The 19,906-nt window shown below is 40.2% G+C and overlaps 1 protein-coding gene and 1 pseudogene across 4 annotated transcripts in view; one reads left to right on the top strand and one right to left on the bottom strand.

The window, feature by feature from the left end:
* Positions 1-3,837, bottom strand: part of CDC7 (cell division cycle 7) — a 32,369-nt gene extending 28,532 nt beyond the window's left edge. For 3 of the 4 annotated variants that reach the window (XM_027614633.1, XM_027614646.1, XM_027614642.1), the window contains exons 1-2: positions 3,732-3,837; positions 2,814-3,008 (exon numbers count right to left, since the gene is read on the bottom strand). In XM_027614633.1, the coding sequence (XP_027470434.1) occupies positions 2,814-2,928 (115 nt within the window). In that variant the 5' untranslated portion in view covers positions 2,929-3,008; positions 3,732-3,837. The remainder of the gene's footprint in view (positions 1-2,813; positions 3,009-3,731) is intronic. The other variant, XM_027614641.1, reaches the window with a different exon arrangement.
* A 9,902-nt stretch (positions 3,838-13,739) lies between these two features.
* LOC113934144 lies at positions 13,740-14,136 on the top strand (annotated as a pseudogene).
* The last annotated feature ends 5,770 nt before the right edge of the window (positions 14,137-19,906 follow it).

Below are 19,906 nucleotides of genomic sequence, written 5' to 3'. Positions count from 1 at the left end.
CAGGCATAAACTGGATCTGTCCCAGGCAAATCATATGGCACGTATAACCTATTTTAGTAGTATCAACTAAGAGCACCCACATAACACACCAAATGCATGCCTTATGGTATAGTTCAACAATACAGAGGAAAATAAACATTTGATACAATATTATGCCCAGTACTTTGTTCATTGGAGCATTTTTCTTAATAGGTAAAAATGGAAAACGATCTAAAGTTTCAATAAAAAAGGTAATTAAATTATAGCATACTATGCAATGAAACATTAGGCAGTCAATTTAAATCAAGCTGTAGATTTAATTACATAAGAAATGTTCAAGTTACATATTGCTAAGTAAAAAAAATAAAGATTAGAAGTAAGTTTGTTACATTCCTAATTTATTCTTTTCTTAAATGTACCTCTGTATGCACAGGAAGAATAAGGGCTGTAACAAAATGTCAACAGTGGTAGTATTTATATAGTGGGATACTATTTCCTTATTTTGGCTTTCTATACTTTGTAAATTTTCTTCAATAAGCATGTATAATTTTTTATCAAAAAAAAAGCTATAAAAAACTGACAAATATCCCAAAACAAAAGATCATGCTATTCATCCATTACACTAAGTATTTTACTTTATATCCTTGCATTAAGCCATTCACTGGGGGTGCATGGGTGGCTCAGGGACACCTGGGCATGTCTTCAGCTCAGGTCATGATCTTAGGGTCCTAGAATGGAGCCCCAAGTCCGGCTCCCCGCTCAGCGAGGAGTCAGCTTCTCCCTCTGCCCCTCCCCTGCTTGTGCTCTCTCTCTCTCAAATGAATAAATAAAATCTTTAAAAGAAAATAAACCATTCATTCAAGTATTTTCAAGCACCTACTATGTGCTAGACACTATTAGGTTCCGGGAATACAAAGATACATAAAAAGTTCCCAGCATTCAAAAGTTATTCCATCAAGGGAAAGTAAATCATATTAGATCATGAGACAGTTATGGGCCTGGATCTCATCAGCTTTACTCCTGACTGAAGTTGTTTTTGATATAACCTTAGCTTTTACTAAGAGTCATTAGAAAAAAGGTATGACTAAAATTTCAGCATGTTTTATGAATTATCAAAGGTATTGCTTGGGGCGCCTGGGTGGCTCAGTTGGTTAAGTGTCTGCCTTCGGCTCAGATCATGATCCCAGGGTCCTGGGATCAAGCCCCACATCGGGCTCCCTGCTGAGCAGGAAGCCTGCTTCTCCCTCTCCCACTCCCCCTGCTTGTGTTCCCTCTCTCACTGTGTCTCTCTCTGTCAAATAAATAAATAAAATCTTAAAAAAAAAAAGTACTGCTTATAAGGTTCAATGTTCTGATATGTAAAAGCCATAAAACTTTAGAAATTTAGAATAAAATTCATCTTTTATTTCTCAGATTTTCAGAAGAATATTAGAAAAGTAGCTTTCACTTGAACATAATACTAGAACCAAGTCAGATGCATCTGTTCATATACTCTGCCTGAAGCACAACATACACCAGGAGCTGTATGAGATACTGCCTTCAAGGAGCTTACAGGATAACTGGAAAGACAAAATACACGGAGTGCTAAAAAATACAAAAACGATAATACAATGACTGTTATTGTATTATGTGTCCAATGACATAGGGGAAAGCTGAATTGCGAAGAACAGGAAAAATGGAAGAGGGACAGCATCCATGAAACTGGATGAAGTGGCATTTTAAGATTGTTCTAGTAGCAGTGTCCCAGATGAACTGGAGGATGGAAAAGAAGTGAAAGCAGGCAGTTTAGATAAGAAACTTCATTGCAGTTCAGGAGCAAAGTGTAAGGGAACAAATTACTGTAGTAGAAGTGGGAATGGAAAGAAGCAATGCCATACATATATTAAAAAGAAGATAAAGCTGGGTAACCGGATATGGGGAGCAAATACAAATCACAAGTGAAGACATCTTTAAAGTTTTAAGCACAGGTAACTGGAATAATAGTGGCTTTCATCACCAAAAATAGGGACATCAGAAAGGGTACTCATTTTGAAACCAAAGAAGAGTTTACTTTCAGTCAAAAAGCAAAAGCAAGTGATGTCATTCTTCTAGGGTGTTGTTAAAGTCTATTTTGTAGTGAATAAGTTTATCATGGATAGGAGGTCAAATTAGTATCTTTTGGACAAGCACTAAATATGTTTAAAACAAAGATGGAAAAGATTTAGCTACCTTTTAGGAAAAAGAAAAATGGTCAACTGGGACTCCCCTATTTAACAAGTATTTATTAAAGGTCTATTATGTCCCAGGCACTGCTGGAGCAGGAATGAAGGTGCACATTTTAGTGTACAAGATCAAGTACTGTTCGTTCCCCTCCTTCTCACTTCAGGGTCTGGATTAGGGTCAAACACCACTTCATAAGGTACACGGAGAAACAGTGCTTTACTATTGGTAAACCATTTATTTTTGTCAGTGAATTCTGCTTTTCAATACTTTAACTGAAAATCCCTCCAATGTTGACTTCTAAATCCAAGTTTAATGCAATATGGTGACTAGAGATAAGAACACAGGCCTAGGAGAAAAGAAATTCTAGTTTGAGTTATCAACAAACTGTGTTCTTGGATAACCACCTTAGCAACTTCATCTGTAAAATGACGCCGATGGTCTGTAATCCATTGCTATCCATCCCACTGGATAGCAATCCAATCCTAAATCTAGATCTTAGGATGCTTTACTGATTTGTAAAATGCTCCCATATAAACATACAACTCACTTTACCATTCAGGAAGTTCCCTTTAAAAAAAAATAATCGAAATCACAGAATTGTTGCCTGCACATCCTTGGAATTAAACACATACCTGGTAGTTTAAAATTCTGCTCGTGTTTTTTTAACGAGCCATCCGCCTGAACCTGGTCACGCTGGGGAGAAAAAGCCATTGGTTCATCCATCTGAATCCCCAAAGATGCCTCCATCACCAAACAACTGGGATGCAAAATGCCAGCTAAGGGGTCATGTCCACAGGGGGAACAAAGCAGCTGTGAAAATTAGAATACTGGAGAAGATGAGAAGTTTAAGTCACTTACTGAACCAAGCACTAAAAAATGCCACTCTCCCCCAAGGGGCAAACATTTAAGAATGCACCATATGTCTAAAATCCCCAAAGGTGGGAAACCTGTGGGCCATTTCTAAGGATTCCATTTGCTTCACTTTCACCTTCCAGAAACACAAGCAGGGGGAACGAAGGCAAAATGTCCTAGTCAGGGGAGCATCCTCGGCGGCCGGCGGCAAAGGAAAGGGTGTTGGTGGGAACCGGGGTGGCAGCCCGCCCCGGCACCAGCCAGCTGGAGAATGGGGGAGTAGGGACAGGTTGGGGTAGGCCTTGTGAGGAGAGCGGTTTGACCTGAGGGAGAGGACTGAAGGAGGAAATGGTGTGACTACTCAAAGGGAGCGCCAGGAGGCTTGTCCGATGCCCCGTGCAAGCTGATGGAGAACTGATCCGATACAGGCCACGAACGCCGGGCAAAGAGAAAATGGAATGAATGGGATCCTTCTAGGAGCACAGGCCGCGAGCTCAGCCGGGAAGGACCTTCCTCCCTCAGACCCGAGAGCGAACGGGATGCTTAGTGCGCAGGCGCAGGACTTTCCCGCCGTGGGTCAGCGGGATCCGAAGGGGGTGAGGGAGTTACTGCGCTGCGACAAGACCGAAGTCACGATCCAGAATTCGTTTCTAATCCCTCAAAATCCCGCGCCATGGAACAAACCGTCGGAAACTCACAGTTTAAGGGAATACGACTTCTGTGGCTCCCCAGACGCCTGGGTCGCCGCCTCCAAGAGCTCCCCACCTAGCGAGTCTGCCAAACGCGCCTGCGCAACACTTCCCGCCTCGCCGCTTCAGGTTGCTCATGCGCACTGTAGAGCCCTCGGAGTCGCGCAATCGGCTACTGGGCGCTTGCGCAAGAGGGTTGGGTTTCTTCCCCTAGGCGGTGGTTGGCTAAAAGAGCGGTTACAGAACTAAAGCCCGGGAATAATTCTTTGCTTAAAAAAAAATAGTGAGCCGTAAGGTTAAGGATCCAGCACTATTTTCAGGAAAGATAATTCAGATACAGAAAGGTCTCAGGTTCTAGAAGTTCTAGCACATCCTGACATACCGTGGCCACACAAGACACTGGGCACACTGTGGATAAAAGATGGTCAGTTTCCTGACCCCTGCTTTTCACTTCTTTTTGTTGAGCGCCCTACTAAATTAGAACAAACAAAAAATGCAACTGCCGGTTGTTTATGATTTTATTGCAGAAATGAGCCCAGCGACATTCAAACATTCGTTCATTCCTACTGAGCCCATGGCTGTAAGGCAGGTTTCTGGAGGCTGGGGTTACACCCGGGAACACCGCAGAAAAACATCAACCCTGTATGAAGCAAAATTCCAGTAAGGAGACGACAACAAAGAAACGAACAAATGAACAAATTTCTTCCAGATATTGATTAGCTCTTTGAAGGAAATCAAGTGGAAGGATGTGTAAGTGACTAGAAAAGAAGCACCATGGTGGGAGCCGATAGGGAAAGAGACTACCAGGCAAGGGATAGAGCAAGTGCAGGGGTAGAAATGAACTTGGTATGTTGGGGGAGGTGGTAAGAGGGGGTGTAAATTCACAGAAAATCAACATCTGACAAAGCTACCCTATGACCATGATAAATCAAGACAAAAATAAAAGTTATTTTTGTAATTATACCTGTAACCATATCTAACTGTAGGCAAAACAGAAACATTGCCTGAGGCACGAAAATAAGCAAACATTTTCCTATCCTGGCTAATATGAGTGACTGCCGCTGCTTTACCGATTACAGGTTTAGCCTCAGCCCAGTAGATAATACTCAGTCCTTCTAGATAATACTTATTAAAATTTCCAATTATAAAATTACTCCTGCCTCCTACATTTTCCAATCCAGAGCAAAGTCCCTCTTCCTTGAACCCTCCTGTAAATCACCTAACAAGTCCAAATTTCTAACACCCTCTTACTAAGATGCCCAAGGTTCTCCATGGTGTGTGTTCTCACCTACTAAGACAATAAACCCAGCTTGTTCAACTACAGTTTTATTCCCAGTGGTTTTTGGTTGATGGGCATTGACAATAATCAAGTCTGAGAGGCCTATTAGATATCCAAATGGTAACGTCAAGTAAACAGATGGATATATTGGTCTGAGTCTAGGCTGGAGACATAAAATTGGCAGTTATGAGTTTATACACGAAACCTAAAACCTTGGGACTACTTGAGATTACCTAGGCAGACTACAGACAGAGAACTGAGCTGTGAGAACCTCCAACATTTCAAAGTTGGGCAGAGGAAGAAGAGCTAACAAGAGACTAAGAAGGAACGACCTGTGAGGTGAGAAGTTGATGTCATAGAAGTCAAGAGAAGGAAGTTTTCCAATTGAAAGGAAGTGGTCAACTATAGCAAATGCTGCATAGAAGTCATGTAGTGAGTATACAGAAATGACCAATGGATTTGGCAACATAGCAATCATTAGAGTCTCTGGCGAGAATAGTTTCAGGATGTGAGGCAGAAAGACTGAAGTGTACTAAAGAACAGAAGATGAACAAGTGTGGACAAGTCTTAAAGTTTTGTTTCTTTGGTTGGTTTCTTGGAGTTTTTTTGGTGGGGTGCGGTGGGGGGTTGAAGATTGGAGAAATAGGATGGTGGCTAGAGTGGGTTCAACAGAGCAAGGGGAGTTTTTTATTAATGTTGTTGACAGATAAATGCTTATATAATGATGGAAATGGTGTAGTAGGGAGAGAAATTGTTGATGTTGGAGAAAAAGGGAATAGCTACAGGAATGAAATCATAGAGGAGAATGAAGGAATGGATCCAAAACATAAGTGGGCCTTCGAAAAGAACCTAGATGGGGGGGGGGGGGGAAGAACCTAGATTCCCATCCTTTTAACAGGAGGGAAAAAACAGAAGATGAATTCAGGTGCAGATGGTTTGTGTATGGGTGGGAAGATAAAGTAGTTCCTACCAGATCACATGCATTTTCTTAATAAAATGAGATGAGGTCTTCAGCTGAGAGTGAGGCAAAGCGGGGGTAAGAGGGCAGAGGGGTGAGAAGACCAGAGATATATTCTGAGAGTGAGAAGGTGAACTGTGGAAAGACTGTGATATTGCCAGCTGAATTGAGCACGTATTTTCAATTTAAAGTGAGTCCAGGGGCGCCTGGGTGGCTCAGTCGTTGAGTGTGTGCCTTCGGCTCAGGTCATGATCCCAGGGTCCTGGGATAGGGCTCCCTGCTCCACGGGAAGCCTGCTTCTCCCTCTCCCACTCCCCCTGCTTGTGTTCCCTCTCTCACTCTCTCTCTGTCAAATAAATAAATAAAATCTTAAAAAAAAAATAAAGTGAGTCCAGATGGAATAGTGGTATGAATTTCTCAATTAACCTTCAGTCAAGAGAAGGAAGACATGGAAAAGAATGGTTGGACTTAACTGAGGATGAATATCACACAGAGGGGCAAATGAGGGTGTTTATAAGGAAATGATTGTAATAATGCATCATGGAATCTTTGGGAGGCAAGAAGGAAAGGTTATAGGAAGGTGATAGATCCTGATATATAGATTGACAGATCAATACATAGATAAAAAGTCCTGGGAACTATGGATTGGAACTCTCTGTAATCTAAGAATTGGTATAATTGAAGTATAAGGTTGAGCTAAAAGGATAGAGCTAGTAGATGGTGCACAGAATGGTGAAAATTGGGATTTCAGAGATAACAAGCATTCGAGAGGGTAGTTTACTTTGCTGGAGAAAAAGATCTGTTTTGGTGCGAAAAGATTGTATTATCCTGAGTCCAAAACCCATGCTCAGGCCAGGAAGATATCAGTTATTTTGCCTAATGCACTTTCTCCCCAAGCAGTAAGTAATATCCCCTCCTCTGGGTTCCATTAGTATTTTATGCATGCTGCCATTTCAGCACACAGGCATAGGAAAGACATGAAGAATCTGAGCCCTACCACAGACCTACGGAATCAGAATCTTCAGTAAAACAGGCTCCCCAGGTTATTTGTATGATCTCTAAAGCCTCAGAAGCACTGTTCTAGAACACCGGCTCTCAACCTTGCCTGCACATTCGAATCACTTGAGAAGCTGTTAAAATTCTGAAGCCCAGACTATACCTCAGATCAATTACATCAGAATTTCTGGAGTTGGGATCCAAACATCAGATTCCTTTAAAGCTCCCCCATTTGACGCCAATGTGCAACAGGGTAAAAAACACTAATTTAGATTTGGTCACATTAATCTCTAAAGCTTGTTATCATAATCTTTGCCAAAGTTATTTCCCCTCATTTATTTTTTATTTTTTAAAGATTTTATTTATTTATTTGAGAGAGAGAGAGCATGAGCTGGGGGAGAGGCAGATGGAGAGGGAGAGGCAGACTCCCCCTGCCACCCCAGCAAGGAGTCTGATGCAGGGCTTGATCCCAGGACCCCTGGGATCATAACCTGAGCCGAAGTTAGTCTCTTAACCGACTGAGCCACACAGGCGCCCCTATTTCCCTTCATTTAATCATAGAATTACCTCTGTAGTTTTTAACCTCTCTTTTCTATCTTTTACACTAAGTGCGCAGTAACTACTTATTTGAATGACTGTATCTTGTGTCTCAAATTGTTTATAAGCTTTATACTACCTGTGTAGCCTGCATGGATTACTCAATATCTGAGTGAGAGACAGTAACTATTTCAAAAATGTAAAATGGACAAAATCCTTGCTTGGTTTTGCTGGAGGGATTGAGTTAGATAAAGTAAAATAAGACATGTTAAAATGCTTAGCCTAGTAAGCCTGACTATGTTAGCTCATTTCATTTATATTCGGTATTTTTTCCTCTTTCCCTATGTCCTATCCCCAGTGCTGTCCACAAAGTAGAGACACAATAAATGACTATGGAATTAATGAACAATTAGAGTTTAGATTTTATTATTATTATTATTTTTACTTTTTTTAAAGAGGGAGAGAGGCAGAGAGTGGGGGAGGAGGGGCAGAGGCAGAGGGAGAGAGGGGACTCTTAAGCAGGCTCCACATCCACCCAACTCTGAGATCATGGCTTGAGCCAAAATCAAGAGTCAGACACAACCACCTGAGCCACCCAGGCGCCCCTAGAATTTAGGTTTTAAATGGCTGGTTGCTTTTTTATCTCCAGGAACAAATAGAAGATGAGTTGATTTAATGATTGTTGAATTTTAATTATAAAATTCAGTTTAATAATACAAATGGGCATATAATTGACATTTAATTATTAAATAGAAGTTTAATAATTGTTGACTTGTGTGTTGAATTAAGAGTTGTTACTTAGGGATGTTGATAACTCTGTAACACAAAGTTTTCTTTAGGGTCAGACCAGAGCTTTCACTATTTTTCCGTTAACAGCATGTTTATTCGGCCTCCACAGAGTGTGTGTGTGTGTGTGTGTGTGTGTGTGTGTGTTGTGGTGTGTGTGTCTCGTTTTTATCTTTTATGTATTTTCTTTTATATCTATGCATCCTCTAAAGTTAGTGAAGGTTCCATTTCTCCAGATATCCCAGCTCAGGATCTGTCCCTTTCCTTTTTTTTTTTTTTTAAATTTTATTTATTTATTCATGAGAGACAGAGAGAGGGGGAGAGAGAGAGAGAAAGAGAGGCAGAGGGAGAAGCAGGCTCCCAAGGAGCAGGGAGCCCGATGTGGGACTCGATCCCAGGACTCTGGGATCATGACCTGAGCCGAAGGCAGACGCTTAACCATCTGAGCCACCCAGGCACCCCAGGATCTGTCCCTTTCCTAATTCATGGTTAACTCCTTATGGACCATCTACAAGTAAACTTATCATGTGCTGTTTTGTTTTCTAATTAACTATTGAACAATTTAGTTCCTTATTAAATATACTTTCATGTTCTCTGAAGTGCACTGCTCTTCTGTGCATTTCATGTTCCAACTTGACTGCAGTCTTGTGGAGAAGGACCTTTTCTTCTAAGGATCTCTTTTATCCGTCATAGCACTTAATTCCATGCTAGCCACAGAGTAGGTGTTTTACTAATGCTTTTTGCAGTCATCATCAACATATGCTGAGTTTTTTAAGTTTTTATTTTAATTACAGTTAGTTAACACATACAGTGTTATATTAGTTTCCAGTGTACAATGTATCTACTGAGTTTTTGATCCTACGTAAATGAACTCATATTCTGAGAAAGGGAGTTTGTTTATCCAGTAGCAATGGAGGACAGAAGAAAGGTAGGCAGGGACTAGGGAACCTAGTCACCCTAAGAGGAAACCATGCTTAGAGGGATTTTACACCACCCTGGAAGGACCCTCCACCCTTTCCCACATGACAGATAGTTGACAAAAACCTGTTTGGGTGACAGGCACACAGAGGGTTAATCAGATTAAAACAACCCACCAACAAGCCCATAAAAACCCCTAGGTTTAGAAACTCCAGTGGCAACCCTCTTGGGTCCCCTCCCTCTTCGGGAGCTTTGTACTGCACTTGATACTATTGCTCATTAAACTTTGCTTTGCTGCCCACCACTCTTCATCTGGTCTACCTCTTCATTCTTTGAAGCAGCGTGACCAAGAACCGTGGGCACTAAAGGAAAAGAAACCCTGTAACAGTAGGTTGTTCTCTCTTTCCTCCACTTACACAGGCAAAAGTGAAGGATTGCCAAGAAGGGGAAACAGAGAATTGGGGACTGAGACTTAAAAGAGACAGAAGCAGAAACCATTGGAATAGGAATCTGGAGGTCATTTTATTTCAAAGGCATGAGAAAGTTCTGCAGTGATTTTAGGCAACTGATAGCAGAACAGGGTTTTTACATAGGTCCTTCTATGATTCTAAACTGTGTCAGAGAAAAGACAAGGACTATGTAAAATAACTGTTTTGAATTCTTTATCTTCAAAGGTAAGAGATAGGGAATGCTAAGGGGAAGTAAGAAAGAAAGTGGAAGTAGAGAAGGGAATTAACCTGTGAAAGTACAGACCACTGTGCAAGCTTTAATCTTATTATTCTAGATGTCCTGTAAGAGAGGGAAAAAGTTAATGGGGGGGGTGGGGTTCCTTCAGTGGGGGACAACCATGTTGGTAGATCCTGTCCCCTGGAGGGGGAGATGGAAGACTTGAATGGAGAATGAGCAGTGCTTCTAGGAAGACTGCTTCCTAGGCCTGGCAAGATGCCCATCTCAGTTGACAGGAGCAGGGAGGGACCAGGTGGGCTGGACAATGGGACAATGGATACCTCATCACTAAGAGGTGGTCTCCCCAGTGCTTTGGTGCTACATAAGACACCAACCTGGAATCTTTGCATAATTCCTGCCAGGGTCAGAGGGGATGAAGAGAATGAATTTCCTACCATCTCAGCAGAATGATGTCTCAGGGGCAAATTAAATTGGATTCAGGTAAATAAATGCAGCAGTTTTTTGAACAGCTGAGTTGGAAGTCGAACTTGCTTGATAAGTTCACACAATAAAACAGGTAAGTCAGGACTTACAATTCTACTCTTCATGTCCCAAAGCCTGTGCATTTTTCATTGGAGGAGTGAGCAATTAGAGGGACAATTAAGCCATTGTCTACCTGGGCTGGGGCATGGGGTACCATATGGCCCCAAGTCTGCCTATGTTTATCCAGTTGTGTTAAAAATCTTTCCCTGTCAGCAGACCACTTCTCCCCCTCAAACCCCTAACACGGCTGCTTCTCAAAACCTTTTACTCCTGAGTGCTACGTAAAGCAGAAATTTTTATTTGACAAATAAGGAATCATTTAAGGCTGTCCTCCAAGGTGGCTAAGAGTGAATTCCATAGTGTCAGAATCACACAGTCTGGAAAAAGGAATAAACTTTATTGGGAAAAGTTATTAGCTAACAGTGAGCAAGAGAAGCTATGGACCTCTTGTTACTAGTGAGATTGTGGGTCTGTGCTGCAGCAAAGGTTGTCCTGCCCTCCTATTTTTCTCCTTTCTCATAGGGAACACATGGGGACAATCTTAGTGCGTTTCAAACTGCTTGGGCATCAGACAATCTGTGTTTAGATGCTAAGTGATTATAGATAACTTCTCTGGGAAAACCTGGTACCCAGCAGGTGGAGACCTTGGAGCAGGTGGAAATTTGAGTTGGGTGAAGCCGCTCCCTCTAGGAAAAGTAGGGAGTCCCTGTCAGTTGTATGATCAACTCAGAATAAGTTCCCAGCACAACTTTCAAAGAATTTTGCTCATCTTTTTTTCTTCTCGTGGAGGCACCTGTTAACAGGAAAAGTTATTGGAAGTCTTATCCCCTTTCCCACTTTTTTTTTTTTAACCTCCACTATGAAGCAGAGGCACTCTCTCAGGAAATCCCCAAAGATAGATAACCTAGGATAAAGATAAAACAAATACATAGCTTTTGAATATGAACAGAAAATTTCTCTTAAGACAATAGCTATAGATTTAATGTTTCTGGAGGCCCCCCTTTCACATGTTGATTTTGAAACCTAATCCCTGTTGTGATGGTGTAAAGAGGTGATGCCTTTGAGAGGTGATTAGATCCTGGGAGTGAGAGCTGCAGTTGGAATTAATGTCCTTATAAAGAGACCCCACAGAGCTCCCTTGTCCCTTCTGCCAGGTGAGGGCACAACAAAACCAGGAAAATGTTCTCATCCATCTGGTCCTTGATCTTGGACTTGCCAGCCTCCAGAAATGTGAGAAATAAGTGTCTGTTGTTTAAGCCACCAATCTGCAGCAGTTTTGTTATAGCAGCCTGAATGGACTAAGACAAAATAGGTACATGAAATAAACCTCCATATTATAAAATGAAAGTCTACACATTCATTGTAAAATACACGTGGGACAAAACACTTAGCATTTCATGGGGAAATACTATTTCAAAAATAAAACTATAGGGCGCCTGGGTGACTCAGTCAGTTAAACACCTGCCTTCGGCTCAGGTCATGATCCCGGGGTCCTGGGATTGCAGGAATGTTACACAGATTGAATAAAACATTTAAAGCTTTTGGTAAAGCTCATAGAAGACATCTAGCATTTTAATTAATTTATTAAATTAATAAATACCTTCTCATACTTGTGCCTAGCCAATAGAATAGGTCCTGTCGTATGGACATGACTAAGAAGAGGACTCCTCTTCTAAGTGGCTTAAAGTCTATCTAGGGGCTGAAAGAAACAGTTTTCATGTTCATCCTTCATGACCTGGCTTTCAGCACCTCTTTCTCAAGGAAGCGTCGCCAACTGAACAGGTTAGGTCTCTAGGTGTCTGCTTCCAGAGCATTCTGTACTTTCTTTTATCAATTTTGTTACAATTACTTGTTAATGTTGATCTTCCTCATTAGACTTGTTATCTCTTATAATAGGGACGAGGCCTGTCTTGAACATGCGCTCAGAAGCTGGACTGTTAGGGTGACCGTGGGAAACTTACTTAACCTCTCTGGGATTCAGTTGCTTCATTTATACAATGGTGATAGTAAGAGTATCTACTTCACAAAGTTGTTGCTCAGGTAAATAAATTAATAAATGTGTGTTGTTTAGAACAGTGCCTGCCACATGGTGAACTGTACGTGAGTATTAGCCAGGAAGACAGAGGTGAAGATGAGATTCCCTAGCACAGTACTTGACATGGGTTAACTAGGTCAGTAAATATCTGTTGAATGTTATTGAATCTTGTCAAATGAATGAATGAGTAAAATGGAGTAAGTGCACAGAAGAACGAGTTATTAACTCTGAATCAGAGAACTTTTCTGGGGAAACTGAAGCCCAAGCTGAGTTTTAAAAAATTAATGAGTTTACCACCAGGTGAATGGGGGAAGGAAGAGGCATTCTCTTAGCCATTGAAAGAGAACTGGAACAGACAAATGTGCTCAGGGAACTATAAGTTGTTTAGAAAAGAAAAAGATTGGAGGGAGAGGAGCTAGAGAGTAGAAACGGACTTCATCAAGAACCTCCTTGTGTGCTATTCTCCAAAACGGGTAATAGCAAGATAATAAAGTTAAACGGGGGTAAGAAAAATATAAACTGAGTTTTATTAAGATCACTTTGGGAAGAGTGCAGAAAATTAACTATAGGAGAAAGAGGCTATAATTGGGTGACCTATTCAATAAATGTTTAGAGTTAGTAGGAGCAAGAACTTGAAACAGACCTGAAATGGTCTCTTTTTGGAAAAGCTTCATTTTTTGTGTGTTTCCTCTTTCATGGCTTTATGCGGCATTCAAGTCATTTCTATTTTGCTTGGGTTTATATCTCCCTGTGGGATGTTGAAAGGAGAGCAAGCCTCTAGTTTGCTTATGAACTAAAAGGTGTACAAGAAAGCAAAAGTAGCAACTCTGTTCTCATCATTGCTGACCTGACCACAAGAATGTTGTTTCTAGTGTTGCCAATGTGGTCTCCTTTACAAGAGAAAACAGTTGAAGCAATATTAACTAAGTCAACAATTCTAATGAGTGAATGTAGGAACAAATTAGCCAATGAAAAATAGTTCCCTTCTTTTTATGTAGCCATTTTTGGAGGAGGTGCCTTTCTGGCTCAGCCCGTTGGGCATCTGACTCTTGATCTCAGCTCAGGTCTTGATCTCAGGATCCTGGGCTCAAGCCCAGTGTTGGGCTTCACACTGGGTGTGGAGCCTACTTGAAAAAAAAAAGAAGCTGGTGAATAGTTGAGAGACAACTGGGGTAAATGATTCCAACCCAAACCCCTTTCTTCAGGGTTTGGTTGTAGTTGAGGTAGGTAAATAATATTTAAGCTTAGTCCTGCATTAAAATAGTGAGGAAGCTTTTTCCGCCATCTTTCCGCGCCGCCATAATGGTGCGCATGAATGTCCTGGCAGATGCTCTCAAGAGCATTAACAATGTTGAGAAGTGAGGCAAACACCAGGTTCTTATTAGGCCATGCTCCAAAGTCAGCGTCCAGTTTCTCACTGTGATGATGAAGCATGGTTACATTGGCGAATTTGAGATCACTGATGATCACAGAGCAGGGAAGATTGTTGTTAACCTCACGGGCAGGTTAAACAAGTGTGGAGTGATCAGCCCCAGATTTGATGTATAACTGAAAGATCTAGAAAAATGGCAGAATAACCTGCTCCCGTCCCACCAGTTTGGTTTCATTGTACTGGACAACCTCAGCTCGCATCATGGACCATGAAGAAGCAAGACGAAAACACAAAGGAGGGAAAATCCTGGGATTCTTTTTCTAGGGATGTAATACATACTTGCAAATAAAATGCCTCAATGGACAAAAAAAAAAATAGTGAGGAAAATGGGCATTTTCCCGTGGCATCGAGGGACATAATTATAGTGACCAAACTGTTAAGACTTCACTCCCATTCAGGCATCCTGAACAGAAATTAGGAAAGTTTGGCGCAACTGGGTGGCTCAGGTGGCTGAGTGTCCAACTCTTGATTTTGGCTCAGGTCTCAGGGTCGTGAGATGAAGCCTGGAGTGGAGCTGCGTGCTCAGCCGGAGGAGTCTGCTTGAGATTCTCTCCTCCTTCTGCCCCTCTCCCTGTTCATGCATCCTTTCTCTAAATAAATAAATAAATAAATAAATAAATAAATAAATAAATAAATAAATAAATAAATAAATAAATCTTAAAAAAGAAAAAGAAACTAGGAAAGTTCAACAATAGAAGTGCATTAAGGGAAACCTCCAAGAAGTCCTTCTCAATCCCTTTTGCTGTACGCTTGAATTATTGGTATAATGAGAGAAAAAGAAGAGGGTACATTAAATGAGTGTATCATAAGCACTGAATCGGCACTGAATTACGACTTTTATATGCTATCTTATTAATTCTTTCATTATTGAACCTTTTTATGGACCAGGAAAGTGAGCTTTAGAAACGGCTAAATTGCTGACAAGCCAGTAAGTGGTAGAGCTGGAATTGGAATTTAGGACTCTTTGGTTACAAAGGTCTTTATTTATATTCGATATCAATTATATTTTTAAAAAACTTTTTTATTGTGGTAAAATACACAAAATCTTAACCATCTTACCCATTTTTAAGTGTACAGTTCAGTGGTATTAAGTACATTCCTATTGTCACAGAGCAACATCACCATCTATCTTCAGAACTCTTTTCATTCTACAAGACTAAAACTCTACACCCATGAAACAGTCAGTCCCCATTCCTCACCTCCCCCAATTCCTGGCAACCTTCATTCTATTTTCTGTTTCTATGAATTTGACTATTTTAGATACCACATGTAAACAGAATCATACAGTATTTGTCTTTTTGTGCCCAACTTATTCCACTTAGCAAAATATCCTCAAGGTTTATCCATGTTGTGGCATATGTCAGAATTTTCTTTCTCAGGCTGAATAATATTTGATTGTATGCCTATACCACATTTTGATTATTCACTCATCCATTGGTGGACATTTAGGTTGCTTCTACATTTTAGCTATTGTGAATAATGCTACTATGAATATGGGTATCCACATATCTCTTAGAGACCTCACTTTCAATTCTTTGGGGTATATAACTAGAAGTAGTGGATTATATGGTAATTCTATTTTTAATTTTTTGAGGAATTGCCATACAGTTTTCCACAGCAGCTGTCCCATTTTACATTCCTATCAACAGTGCACAAGTGTTCTAATTTCTCTACATTCTCATTAACACTTGTCATTTTCTGTTTTGTTTTGTTTTGTTTTGAAATAGGAGCCACTCTTTTATTTAATTTAATTTTATTGTTATGTTAATCACCATACATTACATCATTAGTTTTTGATGTAGTGTTCCATGATTCATTGTTTGCATATAACACCCAGTGCTCCATTTAATATGTGCTCCATTCAGTACATGCCCTCTTTAATACGCATCACCAGGCTAACCCATCCCCCCACCCCACTCCCCTCTAGAACCCTCAGTTTGTTTCTCAGAGTCCATAGTCTCTCATGGTTCGTCTCCCCCTCCTATTTTCCCCCCTTCATTTTTCCCTTCCTACTATCTTCTTCTTCTTCTTCTTTTTAACATATAATGTATTATTTGTTTCAAAGGTACAGGTCAGTGATTCATCAGTCTTACACAATTCACAGCACTCACCGTAGCACATACCCTCCCCAATGCCCATCACCCAGCCACCCCATCCCTCCCACCCCCCACCACTCCAGCAACACTCAGTTTGTTTCCTGAGATTAAGAATTCCTCATATCAGTGGGATCATATGATACATGTCTTTCTCTGATTGACTTATTTCATTTAGCATTATACCATCTAGTTCCATCCATGTCGTTGCAAATGGCAAGATTTTGGTTTTTTTATGCCTGCATAATATTCCATTGTGTGTGTGTGTATATATATATATATATATATATATATACCATATCTTTATCCATTCATCTGTTGATGGACATCTTGGTGAAATAGGAGCCATTCTAATGGGTGTGAGGTTGTATCTCATTGTGGTTTTGACTTGCATTTCCCTAATGATTAGTGAAGTTGAGCATCTTTTCAAGTGCTTGTTGATCACTTGTATTATCTTCTTTGAAGAAATGTCTATTCATGTCCTTTGCCCATTTTTTGAATTGGATTTTGTTGTTGTTGAATTTTAGGTATTCCCTATATATTCTGGATGTTAATCCCCTATCAGCTATATGATTTACAAATATTTTCTCCTATTCTCTGGGTTGCCTTATTACTCTGTTGTTAGTGTCTTTTGATGCACAAAATTTTTTTCATTTTCATAAAACCCAATTAGTCTATTTTTTCTTTTGTTGACTGTACCTTTGCTGTCATATCCAAGAAATCATTGCCAAGTCTAATGTTGTGAAGATATGCCTTTGTTTTCTTCTAAGAGATATAGTTTTAGCTCTTATGTTTAGGATTTTGGTCCATTTAGCTCTTATGTTTAGGATTTTGGTGCATTTAATGGACCATTTTGGTCCATTTTTGTATATAGTTTTAGGTAAAAGCTCAACTCCATTCTTTTGCATGTGGATATTCAGTCTTTCCAGTAGACATCAAATATATATATATATATATATATTTTAAAGATTTTATTTATTTATTTGAGAGAGAGAAAGCACATGCTCATGAACAGGGGGAGAGGCAGAGGGAGATGTGGGGCTCAATCTCACGACCCTGAGATCATGACCTGAGCCGCATTCAAGAGTCAGAGGTTCAACTGACTGAGGCACCCAGGAGCCACGACCTCAACTATATTTTTTAAAATGTCTTGTTCAGGGCACCTGGGTGGCTCAATTGGTTAAGCATCAGACTCGATTTCAACTTAGGTCATGAGATCAAGCCCTGTGTTGGGCTCCTTGGTGGGTGTGGAGCCTGCTTAAGATTCTCTCCCTCCACCCCTCCCCACACCTCCTTTCTCCCCCCTTTAAAAAAAAAGTTTTTATCAACATAGCTAACACATAAATGGCTCAGGTTAAGTTAATTTTAAATTCAGTTTGAAAGTACAAATGATTTCATATTCCACATTGGAAAGAACATACTGATTTTGTGGCATAGTTTAAAGAGATAGAATTCTTTTAGGATTAGGTTTTAACTGAGGGTTCTAGAGGGGAGGGGGTGGGGGATGGGTTAGCCTGGTGATAGGTATTAAAGAGAGCACGTTCTGCATGGAGCACTTGGTGTTATACACACACAATGAATCATGGAACACTACATCAAAAAACTAATGATGTAATGTATGGTGATTAACATAACTATAAAAAATTTTAAAAAAAAAGGAAGCCAAGGGGCGCCTGGGTGGCTCAGTTGGTTAAGCGTCTGCCTTCAGCTCAGGTCATGATCTCAGGGTCCTGGGATGGAGCCCTGCCTCGGGCTCCCTGCTCAGTGGGGAGTCTGCTTCTCCCTCTGACTCTCCACCTGCTTGTGCTCTCTCTGTCTATCAAGTAAATAAATAAAATCTTAAAAAAAAAAAAAGGAAGCCAAGCTGTTTAGTATAATACCTGTCTTGTTGTCTTGTCTGTCTGTTCATCTGTCCATCTTTGTGGTACCTGTGGGTAGTTGTAACCCAGTTTCAAAATTAAAAATATAAAGAGGCACCCGGCTGCCTCAGTCAGAGGAACATGTGACTCTTGAGCTTGGCGTCGTGAGTTTGAGCCCCCATGTTGGGTGTAGAGATTACTTAAAAAAATAAGATCTTAAGGGCGCCTGGGTGGCTCAGTTGGTTAAGCGTCTGCCTTCAGCTCAGGTCATGATCTCAGGGTCCTGGGATGGAGCCCTGCCTCGGGCTCCCTGCTCAGCAGGGAGTCTGCTTCTCCCTCTGACCCTCTCCCCTCTCATGCTCTCTATCTCATTCTCTCTCTCAAATAAATAAATAAAAAATCTTTAAAAAAATAAGATCTTAAAATAAAAATATAAATAAATAAATAAATAAATAAATCTTAAATAAATAAAATAAAAATAAAAATGTGAAGAATGGGAAGTGCTGTAAGAAATATCTGGAAATCTAACAAAGAAGAAAAAGTATTTATAGGATAAAATAAACATGCTATACCTGAAGGTGACTGAAGCATACAAAGAAAAAAACATATTTTCCCCCCAAAACATAGATTTCAAACACTCTGAAATAAATCTTGTCATTATTACTAAATTCAGAGAATTAGAGGACCAAATTTGTATTTTTAAAATTTAAATGTAAACTTACAAAAGTTGAGTTTTGTTTTGTTTGTTTTGTCTTTTTTCTTTTTTAATTCACTGGGCTCCTTCATGAAGTAAAACACTAGTAGAATTGGGAGGTCAAGGAGCAAATTCTGTGATGTGTCAAGTTTCATCTCCAGGCACTGAAACTCTGTAGCATCTGGTACCACTTTGAAGTAGGCTGACAATTTCAGTTTAGCCATTAATGGGAAGAATATTCACTCCAGTGAAGTCATAATGGTTTGGCTTCCAAATTCCTTGTTATCTTTAAAGAAGATGATTTAACATTTTGAAAAATCCCTAGAAATTCCAAGTTCAGGGCCTTTGTCTTGGTGCCCTTTTGCTGGAAAAGAAATACACTAGAGAGGAAATTCTTAAAATGATGTATCAGTATTATATAGAACTTTTAATATCCCTGTATGTTTTAAAATTCCAGAATAAGATTACAATTATACAATTAGTCAACTTTTATTTAAAAAACCCAAAGTGGGGGGCGCCTGGGTGGCTCAGATGGTTAAGCGTCTGCCTTAGGCTCAGGTCATGATCCCAGGGTCCTGGGATCGAGTCCCGCGTCGGGCTCCCTGCTCCTTAGGAGCCTGCTTCTCCCTCTGCCTCTCTCTCTCTCTCTGTCTTTCATGAATAAATAAATAAAATCTTAAAAAAAAAAACCCAAAGGGGGTAAATGGCCATTAATTTTAAAATAGTTTATCAAGATATAGTTTAATACAGTGATGTCGATTGGGGTTCAGTGCTAGAGATTTTTCAGATGTGGAATAATTTTTTTTCTTGGCTTTAGGTTTTAAATACCAAATTTTATCCCCAAAAAGAACTTTACAGTTAGGTTATAAATCCCTGCCCCTCCCCCAAAGTGTTAAAATGTAATTTAAATGGAGCCACAGGCAGAATTTACTCTTGAGCTTTACACACAATGATAAACTTTAATGAGTTTGACATTGGAGCATCAGTGGTCTGTGAATTATACTCTGTGTGCCAAATCTAGTTCGTTGTCTGTTTTTGTGCATATAGCAAGAATGTATTTTTACATCTTTAATTATTGAAAAAAATTTAAATAATATTTTGTGACATGAAATTTTATAAAAAACAAATTTCAGTGTCCATAAAAAAAGTTTTATTGGTACACAGCCACACTCATTTGTTTATGTATTGTCTGTGGTTACTTTTGCCTACCATGGCAGGATGAGTAGTTGCCACAGAGCTGTGTGGCCCACGAAATCTAAAATATTTACTATCTAGGGGCGCCTGGGTGGCTCAGTCATTAAGCGTCTGCTTTGGCTCAGGTCATGATCCCAGAGTCCTGGGATCGAGCCCCGCATCGGGCTCCCTGCTCCGCCGGAAGCCTGCTTCTC

The sequence above is a fragment of the Zalophus californianus genome, chromosome 4, assembly GCF_009762305.2.
Source record: "Zalophus californianus isolate mZalCal1 chromosome 4, mZalCal1.pri.v2, whole genome shotgun sequence".
Classification (NCBI taxonomy): Eukaryota; Metazoa; Chordata; class Mammalia; order Carnivora; family Otariidae; genus Zalophus; species Zalophus californianus.
Note: the sequence above shows the minus strand (reverse complement) of the source record. Positions and strands in the feature narration are given on the sequence as shown.